Here is a 16,149-nt window from a genome sequence, read left to right on the forward strand (position 1 = left end):
ATGCTCTGACACCCACAAGTCAGCCTTGCCTTTCGGAGCACCCATCCCAGGTTCCTGGAACCTCTGCTCAGCACCAGTCCTTGAGTGCCCACAACTGTAGAGCAGAGTTCTGGAACCAACCACTTTGATCACAGATGTCCCAACTGTAAAGTTTTACTTCAAGTTAACTTCTTCTTCTACTTCTTTTCAAGGTTTTATTTATTTATTTGACAGAAAGGGAAAGAGCACAAGCAGGGGGGACAGCAGACAGAGGGAGAGGGAGAAGCAGGCTCCCTGCCGAGCAGAGAGCCTGATGCGAGACTCCATCCCAGTGATGAGAGACCAGAAGGCTGGCTGAGGACAAAGCAAAGGCTGACACCCTGAAACCTTCCTCCACTCCCACTCCTGGGTGGGACATAGGTGACATTCTTTAGGAACCTCCCAACTATCTTAATACCTTGCTAAGAAGGGGAAAATGACAGTGCCAATGGCAAGGCCTCTGGTATCAGGTATCTTGTAGGTCCACTTTAGCATATGAAAGTTCTATTGAAATTTCCCTTTTTCCTTATCTCCCCCAACCCCATCATAAAGAACCTGCCACCCACTCACAATCCTGGGGCAGCAGCTCTTTCTGCCCATAGGTCCTGTCCTGTGCTTTAATAAATCACCATTTTGCACCAAAGATGTCTCAAGAATTCTTTCTTGGTCATGGGCTCTGGACTTCATCACACTAAACCTCACCTACATCACCAGGACCCTGGGATCATGACCCCAGCCGAAGGCAGATACTCAACCCACTGAGCCAACCAGGCATCCCCAAGCTAACTTCTTCTTCTTCTTCTTCTTTTTTTAAATTTTTTATTTTTTATAAACATATATTTTTATCCCCAGGGGTACAGGTCTGTGAATCGCCAGGTTTACACACTTCACAGCACTCACCAAAGCACATACCCTCCCCAATGTCCATAACCCAACCCCCATTCTCCCAACCCCCCCCCCCCCGCCCTCAGCAACCCTCAGTTTATTTTGTGAGATTAAGAGTCACTTATGGTTTGTCTCCCTCCCAATCCCATCTTGTTTCATTGATTCTTCTCCTACCCACTTAAGCCCCCATGTTCCAAGCTAACTTCTTTAGAGAGTGCTCTGGACTTTGAAACCTCTTGCGATTCACTGCCTCTTGAAATCTGTCATTTGTTCCAATCTTTAACGGAACTGCTTTTCATCTTTTGTAAACCTGAGTTCCCAAGTAAGTGGAACTGCTAGCCGCAGCATCATGGAAGCCATGAAAGAAAAGACTTCAAAAAGCAAAATGATGAGGACAGGCCAGTGACTATGGCCAGAAGGTCACTGGTAGTGTTCAGGAATAAATGGGTTGAGTTAGGGAAGGAATGTGTGAATGAAAAATGGAGGCCTTGTACACAGATCAGTAGACTACACAAATGAGGACTCAGACAGAGAAAACAGCCAAGACGGGTTTTCAGGGGTTAATCAAATGCTTGGGTTTTTCTTTGTTTTTAAAACAAAGAAGGCTTCTTGAATATAAATCTTGAATATTTTAGGGAAATGGAAGTTAAAGATAACATAAGAAAAGGATATAAATATGTCCTCAGGATCCTAAAGGAGACAAAGGAAAATTTCAAATTACCTATATACAAGTTAGCTTTAGAGTAAGAAGAATAAATATTTGACTCCCAAAAAGTAACCAAAAAAAAAAAAAAAAGAATAGTATAAGGAGGCAAAGATTGGGAATAGCCCCAGTGGGGATGATGCTAGGGAAAAACGAAGAAATACAAGCATATATTGGTTCAGAGTATTAAAATCTTATTCACTAACTCCAAAACGGATTTCCTTTATTAACTGTCCACTTTTCTCTAAAATGCTATTATTCAGGTCTCTAAGAAGACGACCTTGTTTCCTTAGCAAAACAAGGACATCATCAAAATTATGTTCCTGTCTACACAGCAATTTCCATTTCCTTCTCTGATTTGAAGAGGTTTCCTCTTCTCTAGAGCCAAGCTATCACTTATACTCTGGTTCAATATCTTCTTGACTCTGAAGGATCACATACTCTTTCTAATATATTCTGGCTCTTTTTCTATGGATTTCATCATTTATTCTAAGAAGATAAAAATTGTCCCAATTTTCAAGAAACTTATACTTTGATTCTATTGTCTGTCTTATTTTGAAGCCTCTTCTCAAAACTTAAACTTCAGTTTTAAAAATAAAAAAGGAATAGGGAGAGGGTAGTGGTGTGATGGACATTGGAGGAGGGGTATGTGCTATGGTGAGTCCTGTTGTTGGATCCATGGTCAAAGGAACAAGACTGATACAAAGCGAAGGTCAAGCAAAGCTTTATTTCGCACCAAGCATTAAGAATCAAACCGTCTGGTCGGGATTGCCTCTTACAGAGAGGGCGACCCCTCCCTGCCTTGCTGACTAACTTTTATAGAGCAGAGGCCATGTGGTTGAGCCTGGCCACACACAGGTGGCCAAGGAGATTGTAACACACAGAGAAAGCGGCACAATCATGCTAGGTCACACAGGTGGCCAATTGAATTACAATTCACCCCATAGTAGCTATTTGAACTAGCCTATCACCTTGGTCAGGATTGGCGCCCAAAAGGCGGGGCCCACACTCCTTGGTAGCTAGGGAGACAGTATGCACACTTTAATGATTGGATGTCTCCATCTGGCCCAACTCATCCCTACATTCCGGCTCTTTACCTCCACCTGACCTGACCTGCCCTTGTATTTGGGCTTTGTTATCAGGGACTGGTCGGCCATATTCTACTGGTTTCCCAGACTTGCATTTAAGTAAGTTCCCCTGGGCAGGGTCAGTTTAAGTTTTACTGCATAAACAACAAAATCACTGTTTAACCAGGCAATTCACAGACCTGTGAATTAACCTGGGGCTAATAATACATTATATGTTTGTTAAAAATTTAAAAATTGTTAAAAAAATAAAAATTAAATTAAAATTAAAAAGGAAAATAATGCACATCCATGACCTCAGCCTTCTCAACAAAAGTTGCTGAGTGCTACTGACACTGTTTGTTTTTCTCTAAAACTATTCCCAAGAAAATCATTTATGAACTCTTACTATGACTCTGGACATATGCCACTGACTTTATACATAGTGTTCTCACTCTTATTTATAAAACAGTCTCTAATTTCAGTTGTGATTTCCTGTTTAATCCAAGTTATTTATAGCAAGGTTTTAAACTTAAAAAATTAGGCCACCTGGGTGGCTCAGTGGGTTAAAGCCTCTGCCTTCGGTTCAGGTCATGATCTTAGGGTCCTGGGATCGAGCCCCACATTGGGCTCTCTGCTCAGCAAGGAGCCTGCTTCCCCCTCTCTCTCTGCTTGCTTCTCTACCTACTTGTGATCTCTGTCAAATAAATAAATAGAATCTTCTAAAATAAAAATTTTAAAAATCATTTTAAAAATACTTTTTTTAAGAGCAGTCAGATTCAGAGCAAGACTGATCAGAAAGTGTACAGTTTCCGTATGTCCCCTCCCCCCCCAAAACATGCAATCTCCTCTACTATCAATATCTTGTACCAGAATTATAATTTATTACATTTATTGCAATAAAAGAGTTGCATTTGTTACAATCAATGACTGACACATCATTTTATCACTCAAGGTCCATAGTTTACATTAGGCTTTACTCTCGGTGATGTACACTCTATGCATTTTGACAAAATATGATGACATTTATCTACAATTATAATATCATACAGACAGGAGTTTCACTGCCCTAAAAATCATGTGTGCCCTGCCTATCCATCCTTGTTTCTTCCTAATGTCTGGCAACTACTGATGTTTTACTGTTCCCATAGTTCTGACTTTTCCATAATGTCATATAGTTGGTTATAACAATGTTTTAAAAAATATATATGTGTTTAGATCGGGAGGAGGACACATCTTTCTGTTATCATCCTTTTGAAATGAGGGAATCTACTTGGCTTTTTATATTTAGTTTTATTCAAACACAGCAATACATATATAGCAATATATAAAGCAACATTACCTTTTTATAGATTTTTTATTGTAGTTAATTCTAGTAATCCTACTTGTGGTATGATCTAGATATTAATCCCAAACTCTTTAAGAAGTCCTAGGGCATAGAATAAGATTTCTAGGATTTTTTTTCTAGCAAATTGATAATGCATAAATGGTTCTTTCATAATCCAGAAGGGCTGGGATATACCAAGGATCCAGAGATAAAATCCTTGGGGGTCTTGGCCTCTGCCTGCAAGAGCTATGGAACAGCCTCTCCCATCATCCATATAACTATAAACCTAAGCATTAAAGAGATACATTCACTTACATATGAATCCAAACAAAAATAAATAGTCCAAATAAACTAGACTACTCTTGCCACTGCTAGAATTTTCTCTTTTACAGACACAGGTTTCTGTGTGATGCTTTGTTGAGGAATGGCATTATTTGTCAAGCATAAAAGTTTATTACCTGCAGTAAGCAGATCTTAATGACTGTGACATGGGTGTCAGAGGAATACCATTTTCGTCTAAAGCCCACGATAGAGAGTAGCTCAGTTTTCCTGATGTCAAAAGACAAATTTCTTCAGTTTCATTTCCCTCAAGAAGAAAAGGCACATCTGTTTATAAAAAGTATTAAAACATGAATTTTTATTAAAGCATAGAGTGTGACACATTGTAGATTCCCCCCTCCTCCAATTTACTTGTGGAACCCCAGGCTTTCTATGGTGACATCAGGCTCTAATCTTAGAACCCTCCCTCATTTTCCATCAAAGGTACCTCAAGGAAGACTACTTCAAACAGACTACAAAACAGAGAGGAAAATATTGATCTGAAGACCTAGGGTTGAACCCCTCTATTACCCTCTTCTTACTACTAGAAGCATCGTTAACCATTCTTTCTGGAAGTGGCTTCCAGCAGGAAAGGACAGCTGGCCACAGAACTGGAGGCCAGCTACTACTCTGTCCCCTTTCCCTACAGTCCTGAGTCTTCCCACCCTCTACCCATTTTCTTTCTCATTCTCCAGAGGGCCTAACAATACTCCTTGAAACTTCTTCTGAGTTCCCGGTGCTCTCTAAATTTTTTGCCCTAAGTCTTTTCTTCTGGGTTCCCACAACCCTATTTTCTCACTTCAGCTGGACTCTAAGCAAACTACATTCCTTTCTTATTCCTGTCCTTCCCCGGCTTTTTTGCCTACTTATTTCCTTCTCTCTCCTCATTGCTCACTTTTTCATTCTTCCCTTCCACTTGTTCATACACAAGAAGCTGTCAAACTCCGAGCTAGGAAGGTGAAAGAAGGCATGGGGGGGGGGGAGTGAGAGGAATGGTGGTGTTCTCACAGACATGCTGACTTGTATTTCATTGCATGAGGAGTGAAATCAATCGAGAAACAAGTGAACAGAAATATCCCTTCATCCTTCTCTCCTTTTCTCTTTTTCTCTCACTCCATCTCTACCTTCCTTCTCTATTCAGCTCAAGGATGCATCAATAGGTCCCGGAGGATCTTTAGGCTTTGCTGAAGGAGAGGCAGAAGCTGAGCAGTCTCTCCACTCAGGAGCAGAGCTCCTGTTCCAGAGAGTGTATTGCTCTTGTCTCAGGCGATTTAGGAAAAGCACAGGTGCCAATTCTAAATTCCAGATTTTTCAAAGATCTGATTCAAGACAGTTTTTAAAATTTTAATTTAACATCTGAAAGGAGAATTTAATTCACTTTAATGCTAATACTGTAAACAGAGCACTCTGGACTCACATAAATGACCCAGAGTTAGGTAGGATATAGAACTCATGAAGAGGGGGTTTTGGGAGAAGGGGGTGGGATTATGGACATTGGGGAGGGTATGTGCTTTGGTGAGTGCTGTGAAGTGTGTAAACCTGGTGATTCACAGACCTGTACCCCTGGGGATAAAAATATATGTTTATAAAAAATAAAAAATTAAAAAAAAATCTATATTAAAAAAGGAAAAATAAACCCTAAAAAAAAAAAAAAAGAACTCATGAAGAGAATGAAGGTGTGAGGGCGACATGTTAAATAAACTTACTGCTTCCTACTTCTCCACACGCAGGTATGACCAGCTCATCAGAGCTAAATTCTACATATTCCAAAACAGTCTTACTTTTCAACTCTGTGTTGTTAGGTAAAGGTAAATATAGTTTTGCCAGTAAACTTGTTCTTTTACTTATCTCATAAACCTAAATATAAAAGAAACAACTGATGGTTCATTGAAAGTATAAAATGGGGGGTGGGGATCTAAAATGAGAAACCTCAACACATTTTTATTCTTTTTAAAAAAATACTAGCATATAAAATAGGTATTTCTCTAGACCATTTCATCCATATGATTATGAGAAAGGAAATAATCGTTTAAGTCCTTAAAAATAATGCCTTTTACTTGTTTCAGAGAAAATGAGTTGAATTAAAGGATTACAAAGAGAGGGCTGAGCACAGAGGTACATATAACATAATACTCAAAAAACTTACTTTTGCATAGCACTTTTAAAGTTCTTTATAAAGCCTGATAGAAATGATTAGGAAATAGGCATTACTTTTCCAATTTTATAAATGCAGCAATTGAGTCTCTCTATGAAACTACATTAGTTTTTATTATAAATGGTAGAGATCCAGGTTGAATTGCTTAGGAAAAGGGAGATTCACTGGTTCATAGAATCAGAGGACAAGTTAAACAAACTGTGGGAGGTAGGGGAGGGAGAAAGAGTTGCAGAAGGAGGAGAAAGGGAGGGGTTGAGTAGACAGCTCCATAGATGTCCACTGGGTACTAGACCCAGGTTTTCTGATTCTGTATGCTGTCTTTTCTACTACCAGTCCATCACTGCCATAACTATAAACCTAATTTTTAAAAATATTTTATTTGTTTATTTGAGAGAGAGCACAAGAGGGGAGACGATCAGAGGGAGAAGCAGACTCCCCGGGGAGCTGGGGGCCTGATGCAGGACCTGAGCCAAAGGCAGTGGCTTAACCAACTGAGCCACCCAGATGCCCAAACATAATTTTTTTTTTAAACAAAAATCTTATTTTGACCTATACTGTGTTGTCAATATTTGGGAAAATAGTGACGTGCTCAAAGAAGAAGAAAATCAAGGAGGAAAAAAAAATGCTTCTTGAAAGGTAAGAATGTGTCAATCAAAAGGATGGTTAATTAGCCAAAAAAGCAGAGTAAAAGGAAAGTCAAAGAAGTAGTTATTTTTTCTGCTCATCTAAATATTGTCCCTGCAAGAGTGACTAGAAGTCAGCACACTAGTTCCTTGACAAAGGCATCCCTAACACAGAAAGATATGTAGGGTTTATAGCTAATGGGCTTACAGCAAGTTCAGGCCTATGAAAGAAATTTCCTACTGCAAATCAGTAAACTGGGTAAGTGAAAAGAGGCATAACTATACTGATAACTATATTCAAACGTTACACTGGCATTTTTTATTTTATAGATCAGTCTTGTGATTTGTTTAGGGGACATAGACATTCTTTTTTTTTTTTTTAAAGATTTTTTCTTTATTTATCCGACAGAGATCACAAGTAGGCAGAGAGGCAGGCAGAGAGAGAGGAGGAAGCAGGCTACCTGCAGAGCAGAAAGCCCGATGCGGGGCTTGATCCCAGGACCCTGGGATCATGACCTGAGCCGAAGGCAGAGGCTTAACCCACTGAGCCACCCAGGTGCCCTGGACTGTCAAATCCAGTTTCTGGGACTGCAGGGCTGGAGGCCAGGCCCTGGATAGTAAAGGTGAAGGTAGAGAATTCCACGTTCATGAGTGAAGTCTCCTGGGAGAGCTCTGCCCCCTGAGGGCAGATCTCAAACTCACGGTGTGGCTGGGATGGAGTGTCAAGAATGAAGATGGGCCTTGTAAGTGGGAGAACTAGAATGTTCAAAAGCTCAGAAGTAGGAAATTCCAAGGATGTATGTGTGGCGGGGGGGAGAACCCAAGCAGTTCAGTTTGGCTAAAGTGAAAAATGAATAAAGGGAATGATAAGAAGTAAATTCAAAATGTGGGTCAGAATCTGTTAGGTTAGGCCATATAGATTTATTTTGCAACATTTTCAGTTGCTCATGGTTGGTGCACTTGAATCCTAGCGAGATTCTGTTCTTTCCCTGCCTCTTAGTTTGCTAAGATCATGTTCTAAGTTGTAGATGATGAAGAATTTGAAATACACATTTATCTACTTGGGGGTGGAGGCAAGTTTTATACTTCAACTGGCTGGATTATTCAAAATTTATTTTAGGTACAGTCGGATACTATATTCAGTGTATTTTTTAAATAGAAGTTTTAACAGAGGTACATTTTAAGATGACAGAAACTTGAAGTATAGATGAACAAAATGAATGTAGCCTCTCATCGGGGATAGAAAAAGTTATTTTAGGTATTGTAAAAATACCTTTGATTTAGATTTATAATCATAATTCTCTCCCTACTCCCCAAAGCTCACTCAATGCTCACATATAAAAATATTTATTCCCTCCTAACTTTCCTTTCAGGTCTAGTTGCAAGTTTAACCCCTATGTTAGCCATTAAGACTTCTTATCTAGACTACTTTAATTTTTCTAATTTTTCCCCATTGTCCTATTTTCTTCTCCATTTAGTGGAGGGGTTCTTAGGCTAGGTCTTTGGACAGGGGTCAGGAGTCTTTTGTATGTATGTTCTTTCATCAGATTCTTAAAGGGATCCAAAACATAAATAGATTGAATGAATGAATGAATAAAACCACATACACACATACAAATTCAGCAACACACTGAAAGAGACAATTTGGAGAAATCATTCAATACCAACAATAGCTATGTTACACATTATAGTTTAAATAACCCTCTTCCATCTCATGAGCAAATGAATAGTAGTGCTGCACATCCAGGGTTGAGAGGAATTTTAGCAGGAAAGAATGGAAGTATTTAGAAAGCCACAAATCAAATAATTTTGTACTTGTAGCATACAAGACTACTGTTTAGTTATAAATACATTATTTATAAATAATTTGCCTACCCATAAAGATCCATCATCTTTAAATAGAAATTACTTGACACATATAACAGTAACTAACAAGAAGCTGAAAATTATGTATGGCATAAAATAAGATACAAAAGTAAATGATGATGGCATACCTCCAAGCAAATTGTTTCAGGCCAGTATATTAACTGAATATTGAAAATCTGCTGAAACATGACTTTAAAATCAAACTGAAGAGGAGATACTGAAGTACAAGAAACCTGTTTATTGTTGTATAGTATTTTAATGAAATATTTAAGCTTCTGAATTTTGGCTCTCCTTTTTTGTTCATGCCTAAAAATTAAATAAATATTTAAAGGATCCTTGAAAAGCAAAATGGATGCAACATAATGTTCTTTTCAAAATGCATCTAGGCATGTTAAATTATGACCATTTTAGAGGACAAATGTTATCTTTAATCTCAATAACACTTGCCTATGTGTGGATAAAAGCCTCTCCTACTCAAATGTTCTTTTTTAAGATAAAACTGTACCACCCAGGCACCCTCCCCTCTTTACTTATAACTTCCATTTTATGGCTCATGTTTTCTTAACCTCATTTAGATGGTCCTTTTGTATAAATGTCTTACATAATAATCATCTCGGGTCCTCTTTGGAAATAGGTGTAGAACAAATAAAGCATTCCTCCGCTGCTGCACTTTGCTGATTAGAAAAAGGGTAGTGGTAATTGTGCCTTTGTGTCTGCTACTCTTTACGTTCATTTTAAATGTAATCATCCATTCAATCATTTCATAAATAAGGATATTTGTTGGACATTTATTACCTTCCAACGCTGTACTAAATGATACACATTCACAATATTCAAAGATGAATTGTTACAAAGGGTCCCATGGGACAGAGATGTTGAAAAGTTGAACTTAGTTCAGGGTTCTAAAGCTGCCATATCCTCTTTAAAGGAGATGAGATCCATGGGCCCAGAGATGAGAGAAATGGGGATCTATATTAGATCTGTTTTTGTGTGCATCTCCTAGGAATAGGGAGAAAACAGCTCAAGGAAAAAGTCACAACTGGGAATGGAAGATGTTCGTTTCAAAGTAGAAAATTGCCCAGAGGATCCTTCAGATACAGAACAGTTTTTATGAAAGCAACAGGTCCCCTTAATAAGCAAGGGCAACCACATAATCTTTTTTTTTTTTTTTACAGTGGCTTTATCTCCTATCTACACCTGAACAAAAATTATTGTCATAGCGAAACAAAAAAACAATCATCAAACCAAATGGGTTTATGTTCTACCTCAGTCATGAATTAGAAGTGTGACCCTGGGCAACTACCCCTTCCATAAGTCTAATTCCCCCATCTCTAAGATAAGGATAATACCGCAGAGCTATATTTGCAATTAAATGAGTAAAAACTTAGTAAAGTGCCCAGCATATGGTATTCACTTTATTAAAACAATGTAATAGACAACCTATAATAGAGAAATAATCCTTTAAAATGCTTACAGTGAACACGCGGATAAGTTTGTTAATTCTGCAGTAAAAGAAAGATGTGGCATCAAGGTAATTGGCTTCAGTCTTTCAATATCTGTTTCTCCAAGTTCTGAAGCTAAATATGAGAAGCTCTAGAAACCAAAATATAAATACGTAATTTACAATCTAAGTTCACTGCTTAAGACAACTATTCTTAAAATTAAACTTTTTATTTTTTATGTGTGTCATTTTGTTGGGTAACTGTTACAAATACCAAGATTTCCTACTTTACCAAACAATTAAACATTATAACCAGTTAAGAGGGGTTGAATGTTATTTTGTAATATAAATACCTCCTGTTTTTCTCCATTCTTAAGTGCTTTTCCTTCAGTTTCCTTCTCAGCCTCAGACATTTCTAACAGTTCTTCTTGGTTTTGTTCATTGCATTTATTCATTTTTATCCTAATTAATAATAAATATAATTATTCAAAGAAGAAATAGTAGACAGACGTATTTGAGATTTGGTTTTGGTATTGCTAAAACACACACACACACAACCAATAGCTACAACAAATAATTTTACTATCCAAGGACAATAGTAGTGAGAATAAGAGTGGGTGGTGAGCAGGCAGTACTGGTCCAGAGCTACTGTTCTGGACAAGCTTATGGCATCTGTGGCTCTCCTTTTCTGCTCAGGGGTTCAGAGTGCATGTGCATATCAGATTGGTTTAAAGATGTGGAGGGAAGGAAACAAGTTTACATGAATTCAGGACTCTACAATAAAGTTTCACACTGGGTAGGTTTAGAAATTGTCAGAAGCACTTTCGCTAAAACCACTGCAGCAGAGGGGCGCCTGGGTGGCTCAGTGGGTTAAAGCCTCTGCCTTCAGCTCAGGTCATGATCCCACGGTCCTGGGATCCAGCCCCTCATCAGGCTCTCTGCTCAGTGGGGAGCCTGCTTCCTCCTCTCTCTCTCTGCCTGCCTCTCCACCTACTTGTGATCTCTGCCTGTCAAATAAATAAATAAAATCTTAAAAAAAAAGACTGCAGCAGAAAGAAAAATCAACAATATCAACAATATCTTTCAATCAATCAATATCTTTCTTTATAGGCTGAAGTTACACTAACATCTTAACCTCTTTTTTTTTTTATTTTTAATTTTTTATTTATTTTCAGCGTAACAGTATTCATTATTTTTGCACCACACCCAGTGCTCCATGCAATCCGTGCCCTCTATAATACCCACCACCTGGTACCCCGACCTCCCACCCCCGCCCCTTCAAAACCCTCAGATTGGGGCGCCTGGGTGGCTCAGTGGGTTAAGCCGCTGCCTTCGGCTCGGGTCATGATCTCAGGGTCCTGGGATCGAGTCCCGCATCGGGCTCTCTGCTCAGCAGGGAGCCTGCTTCCTCCTCTCTCTCTGCCTGCCTCTCTGCCTACTTGTGATCTCTCTCTCTGTCAAATAAATAAATAAATAAATAAATATAAATCTTCAAAACCCTCAGATTGTTTTTCAGAGTCCATAGTCTCTCATGGTTCACCTCCCCTTCCAATTTCCCCCAACTCCCTTCTCCTCTCTAACTCCCCATGTCAATTATCATATGGTTTCACTTATTTGTGGAGCTTAACCTCTTATTTTTTTAAAGATTTTATTGATTCATTTGACAGAGAGATAGAGAGAGAGCACAAGTAAGCAGAGCAGCAGGCAGAGGGAGAGGGGAAAGCAGGCTCCCTCCTGAGCAGAGAGCCCGATGCAGGGCTCAATGCAGGGCTCGATCCCAGGACCCTGGGATCATGACCTGAGCCAAAGGCAGAGGCTTAACCCACTGAGCCACCCAGGCACCCCTCTTACAGTTTTGAAAAAAGACATGAACCATGGAGAGGGAACCAGTTATTCCCACAACAGTTCACAAATAGTTTAAGTGATTAAAAAGTACAGTGTTTAATTGTAACCATCTCCTCCACTAACCATGTTTCTCTGACTGTATGTCTCAGCTAGGAGTTTGACTGCGGGGTCTCTGTGCAGCTTTGTAAGGAAGTGCCATACTGCTTTCAAAGGGCTGCAGCACTTGCATTCCCATCAGCAATTCGTTGAGAGCTCAGCACCCTTGTCAGAATTTTTATTGTCTTTTAAATTCCATTTTGTAAAGGATTTTTGCCATTCTAAACGGTGTATAGTAAGTTCACATTGTGATTTTAATTGACCTCTTTCTATCGACAGGATATGATGCTGAACATCTTTTCATGTGTACATTTGCCATCCATGGGCCTTCTTTAGAGAAGTATCTGTTCAAATCTTTTGCCCATTTTAAAAATCCAGTTGTTGGGGCACCTGGGTGGCTCAGTGGGTTAAAGCCTCTGCTTTCAGCTCAGGTCATGATCCCAGGGTCCTGGGATCGAGCCCCACGTTGGGCTCTCTGCTTGGCAGGGAGGCTGCTTCCTCCTCTCTCTCTGCCTGCCTCTCTGCCTACTTGTGACCTCTCTCTCTCTCTCTCTCTGTCAAATAAATAAAAAATATCTTTAAAAAAAAATCCAGTTGTCTTACTAAGTTATAAGAATTTTTCATTTATTCAAGATACAAGTCCTTTGTTGACTACATCAAATAGCTGTCTAGCTTCTGGATTTTCTCCCCGTTACTATGAATTCCCAGTTATTCGTGGGCAGTTCTTCAGGAGCCCTATAAGAACGAATAGAGCAGCCACTCACCTTTGGAACTGTAACTTTACTGAGGTGCTTGTAAACCCTTGCTGTTGTCGAAGGGATTTTATTTGTTTCCAAGTCCGTAATATACTGTGTAATAGAGAGAAGTCTTTTTCCCTTTCTAAGTCATAGAGCTGTTTTGTATTACTACAACAATACAGGTAAATAAAAAATACATTGGTGGATTAGAAAGACAAATCATTTAAAATGGCCTGGAAGAATGTATTGCACTAACTCTTCTGGATACCCGCACCTTATGGTTTTTTTTTTTTTTTCATTTTATCCACATCTTGATATAGCTACTGAAATTCCATTAAGATATTAATTCCCTTATGACTTGAAGATTTTTCACTATTCAAAAGTGCTCTGCTAAAATCCAGACTTTTCCAGATGGTCGGGTCATTCTGGAGTGTATTTATTATACTTTTTCGAGATTAACAATTGAAATCGTTGCTTCAAATTTAGAGGTACTTTGCTGGATGGTTAGTGATCATATTATTTGGAAATAGGTAATATACTGTTTTAAAAGATATTTATTCTGTTTCATGACTTCGCAAACACACTATTAGTATGACAAATTAACACTAATTGACTTTCTAATGTTAAATCATCCTTGCACTCCTGGAGCGATCCCAATTCACTGTATCATTTGATAGAATTCTGCTTAGCTTATTTGTAATTGTTCATCAATGAAATTGGGTTGCAATAGTTTTTATATTATCAAGTTTTAATTTCAAAGATAAAATAATGTCATATATAAAGTTTAAAATGTGGCCTCTTTTTCTATTCTTTGAAAGAGTTTGTGAAAATAGAAGCTATTTTTAAATCAGACACCTCCAACATTTCCTATATCAGAATCACCAGAGGGCCTGCTTAACACAGATTGCCAAGCCCCACCCCAAGTCTGGGATTCAGTAAGGCTGTGGTGGACCTGATAATTTGCATTTTTAACAGGTTTCCAGATGAAGCCGATGCTGCTGGTCTGGGGAACCACATTTTGAGAATCACTGTTTTAAATGTTCTACAGAATCCTTATTTTGTCATCTGAGCCTGGAGTTTTCTTTGCAGAAAGATTTCAAATTACTGACTGGATTTCTTTAACAATGATTGAACTACTTAGAGTTTTTTTTTCTTCTTCTTCTCCTTTCACTTCTTGGATATATTCTGTTTTGTATTTTTTTTTAAGGATTTTATTTATTTATTTTAGAGAGAGAGAAAGAAACAGCACAAGTGGGAGGGGCAGGGGGGGAGAGAGAGAGAATCTCAAGCAGACTCCCGGCTGAGCATGGAGCCCAATGTGGGGCTCGATCTCATAACTGTGAGATCACGATCCGATCCAAGATCAAGAGTCAATGCTCAACCAACTGAGCCACCCAGGCACCCCAATTCTGTTTGTATTTTTGTACAGATTTTTCCTTTCCATGTAAATGTTTACATTCTTAGGCATGAAGTTTTTCAAAGTATACAGCATCTTAAGTAATGTCCCCCTTTCTGTCCTGACATTGTGTATTGTATATGTGCACTATTTTTCTTTTTAGGATTTTATTTATTTATTTGACACAGAGAGAGGGAGAGAGCACAAGCAGGGGCAGCAGAAGAGGGAGAAACAGGTTCCCTGCTGAACAGATAGCCTGATGTAGGGCTTGATTCCAGAACCCTGGGATCATGACCTTGGCTGAAGGCAGACACTTAACCAACTGAGTCACCCAAGTGCCCCATGCTGTTTCTTTTCTTGATCAGCTTTGCCAGAGTTTATCAATTTCTTTTTTAATTTTTTAAAAAAATATTTTATTTATTTGACAGACAGAGATCCCAATTAGGGAGAGAGGTAGGGAGAGAGAGAGGAGGAAGCAGGCTTCCTACAGAGCAGAGAGCCTGATGTGGGGTTCCATCCTAGGACTCTGGGATCATGACCTGAGCCAAAGGCAGAATCTTTAACATACTGAGCCACTGAGGTGCCCCAGAGTTTATCAATTTTTACCAAACATTTGAGTTTCCTTATTCTATCATAGCTATCTTATTAATTTCTGCTCTTTCATTTCTTCTATCCTTTTTCCTAGCTTAAGTATGCTTAGCTCATTAATTTTCAACCTTTCCTTTTCTCTAATGTGTATTTAAATAAACAAATATCCCTCTAAGTACTATTTTAACTGTACCACACATTTTGATATATATTTGTTCTTAATCAGTAAATTCAAAAATCTTTCCTAATTATCAATGATATCTTCTCTGAAAAATATATTATTTTAGACATGTATTTCTTAATTTCCAAATATATGGAGATTTCTAGTTATATTTTTGTATTAGATTTCTTTCTGCATTGAATGATTTAAATCAGTTGACTATACTGAGACTTTGTGATTTATTGAAATAACAGAAGATCAACTTTTGTAAATGTTCCTTATGTTCTTGAAAAGAGTGGCATTTTGCAGTTTTTGGGTACAATGTTCTGTAACTATATATTAAGTCAAGTTCATTCATCATGTTGTTCAAATCTTTTATACCCATACTGAAATTTTTTGGTTTTCTTGTCCCATCAATTACTGAGAGGAGCACATTAATATTGCCCAATATGTTTCTGAATTTGCTATTTCTCCTTGCACTCCTATCAATTTTGCTTTATTTATTTTGAAGCCATATTATTATATGCACATATGTATTTATGTGTATAAACATATATATGAATATATGTTAACTAAACTGCATCATTTTGATGTGGCCCTCTTTATATCTACTAAAGCTTTTTGCCTTTAAAGATCTATTTTGGGGCACCTGGGTGGCTCAGTCATTAAGCGTCTACCTTTGGCTCAGGGTGATCCCAGGGTCCTGGGATCGAGTCCCATATTGGGGGGGGGGGGTCCCTGCACAGCAGGAAGCCTGCTTCTCCCTCTCCCATTCCCCCTGCTTGTGTTGCTGCTTTGCTGTCTTTCTCTGTAAAATAAATAAAATCTTAAAAAAATAAAAAATAAAGATCTGTTTTACTTTATATTAACATAGCTATGCACCTTTATTTTGTCAGTGTTTGTGTGATTTTTTCCCCCAATATTTCT

At 38.4% G+C, this 16,149-nt stretch overlaps 1 protein-coding gene across 1 annotated transcript in view; it reads right to left on the reverse strand.

Annotated features, from left to right (window-relative positions):
* Window positions 1-16,149, reverse strand: part of CC2D2B (coiled-coil and C2 domain containing 2B) — a 104,572-nt gene that overhangs the window by 56,687 nt on the left and 31,736 nt on the right. The window contains exons 12-17 of the mRNA XM_004749613.3: window positions 13,106-13,246; window positions 10,754-10,862; window positions 10,434-10,552; window positions 9,088-9,265; window positions 6,022-6,172; window positions 4,456-4,603 (exon numbers count right to left, since the gene is read on the reverse strand). Coding sequence (XP_004749670.1) covers window positions 4,456-4,603; window positions 6,022-6,172; window positions 9,088-9,265; window positions 10,434-10,552; window positions 10,754-10,862; window positions 13,106-13,246 — 846 coding nt within the window. The remainder of the gene's footprint in view (window positions 1-4,455; window positions 4,604-6,021; window positions 6,173-9,087; window positions 9,266-10,433; window positions 10,553-10,753; window positions 10,863-13,105; window positions 13,247-16,149) is intronic.

The sequence above is a fragment of the Mustela putorius genome, unplaced genomic scaffold (genome assembly GCF_011764305.1).
Source record: "Mustela putorius furo isolate JIRA1106 unplaced genomic scaffold, ASM1176430v1.1 tig00003909_pilon_pilon_pilon, whole genome shotgun sequence".
Taxonomy (NCBI): domain Eukaryota; kingdom Metazoa; phylum Chordata; class Mammalia; order Carnivora; family Mustelidae; genus Mustela; species Mustela putorius.